General features: G+C 47.4%; 1 protein-coding gene across 1 annotated transcript in view; it reads right to left on the minus strand.

Annotated features, from left to right (window-relative positions):
* LOC107101316 (ubinuclein-2-like) overlaps nt 1-1,759 on the minus strand; it is a gene marked incomplete at its 3' end in the record, with an annotated part of 32,163 nt that overhangs the window by 24,301 nt on the left and 6,103 nt on the right. Inside the window, exon 4 of the mRNA XM_015400184.1 lies at nt 694-804. Coding sequence (XP_015255670.1) covers nt 694-804 — 111 coding nt within the window. The remainder of the gene's footprint in view (nt 1-693; nt 805-1,759) is intronic.

Here is a 1,759-nt window from a genome sequence, read left to right on the forward strand (position 1 = left end):
GGTGTCGGCAAGAGTTTGATCTCTCAATTGGCTCCTCTTCGTCGTCGCTCTGTTAGTACGTCATATGCTTCGTTGATCTGATTGGTTTATTTGGCCCGTCTATCACCAACATAGGCCAATCAGCTAACCAGTATTTTCGCCCCTTCCCAAAATTACTTCAACGGAAGGTTTCCAGATGGATATGAGGAGCAAATCCATCTGGCGGAGTCAGGTTAGTAAAGTCGGGCACCACACGGGAGGATTCGGAACTGCAACGGTTGAAACAGCCGCTTCCGTACGACTTTAATGGCGTTCAGGTCGGATGAACACGACCTGGCCGTTCAGACAGTTCGCATTTGAAAAAAGCAGAAACGCATCGGATTCAGGACCACAGAGCCAAGTGGCTTGGATCGCATTGGAAAAAATCCGATCAGAGTTGTTCAGACTGCCATGAACAGATCAGACAATGGTCGCATATAGGCAAAAATAAAAAATAAAAATCGAATTTGGTTCACTGCAGGCTGCAGTGTGACTCTACAATCAGAGGACTTAGGCTAGGTTCAAACCCTACGATTAAAACAGGGTGTCCTTTCTTTCTTTTCACCCTGCTTTTATTCTCCGCTCACATGCCTTTCCAATAAACAAAGAGGGGGTTTCTAAGCCATTGTTTTGAATTCTTTATGTGGAGTTTAGCGTGTGTTTTAGTTGTCTCACCTTGTCCTCCTCTCCCTCTGAGTCAGAGGCCGCTCTGAACTGCAACGTGCCCGTGTTGATGTAAAATCCCCCGAGCTTTGTGGTCAGAGACGCGGGCACCAGCTCATCGTACTGGGAAGAATAACAATGGAAGACAGTTTGTGGCGTTAAGTTCACAGGACTGCTGGAAAATAAAAAAGAAAAGAAAGAATAACGCCACTTATACAACAAAGAGAGGAACAGGAACGGCGTTCACAGATTTAAAAACATCTGAGTAACCGATCGTGTGTTTTGTTAACATTTCATAAAAGCCTCTCTGCTGGTCAGCGAAAATGAATGGCTTATGGAGCTCCAGAGTAAATACGCAGAACTTCCCCAAGGCTACAGATAAAAATCTCAGTCAAAGAGGTGATGCTGATTTGGAAAAGCAGAAAAGAACCAACGTCATTATAGTTTCAGCTTCAGCTCAGCGGCGAGCTGCAAAAACAATACGAACAACCTGATATGCTGGAGGGAAACAGCACGGAGAACACAGACCTGCGTGAGTCATTAGGACCGTTTTTAACTTCAGTCTCAGGTCGGCTGAAACAGGGACATGGGTCTATCTTTAGAAGAGTCAGTGAACACAGGGCAGCAGATCCATACTCAATCAGAAACAGGAGGCCGAGCGGCTCAGCACAAGGAAACAGCACATTCAGCCATGTTTGTGGGGAAGCAGCTAACACAGGTGTTGTATGAAAAGGATTGGAAGACTAAAAGCAAAGCTGTCGATTCACCTGTCGATCTACGTTCCTACCCTCATCTATGGTCATGAGCTTTGGGTCATGACCGAAGGAATGAGATCCCGGATACAAGCGGCTGAAATGAGTTTTCTCCGTAGCTCTAAGCTCTATAGGGTGAGGAGCTTAGTTATCCGGGGAGGACTCAGATTAGAGCCGCTGCTCCTCCACATCGAGAGGAGCCAGTTGAGGTGGCTCAAGCATCTGATTAGGATGCCTCCTGGACGCCTCCCTGGCGTCCCACCAGGAAGAGACCCAGGACACGCTAGAGGGACTATGTTTCTCGGCTGGCCTGGGAGCGCCTTGGG

This window comes from Cyprinodon variegatus, unplaced genomic scaffold (genome assembly GCF_000732505.1).
Source record: "Cyprinodon variegatus isolate N-32 unplaced genomic scaffold, C_variegatus-1.0 Scaffold1080, whole genome shotgun sequence".
Lineage (NCBI taxonomy): Eukaryota > Metazoa > Chordata > Actinopteri > Cyprinodontiformes > Cyprinodontidae > Cyprinodon > Cyprinodon variegatus.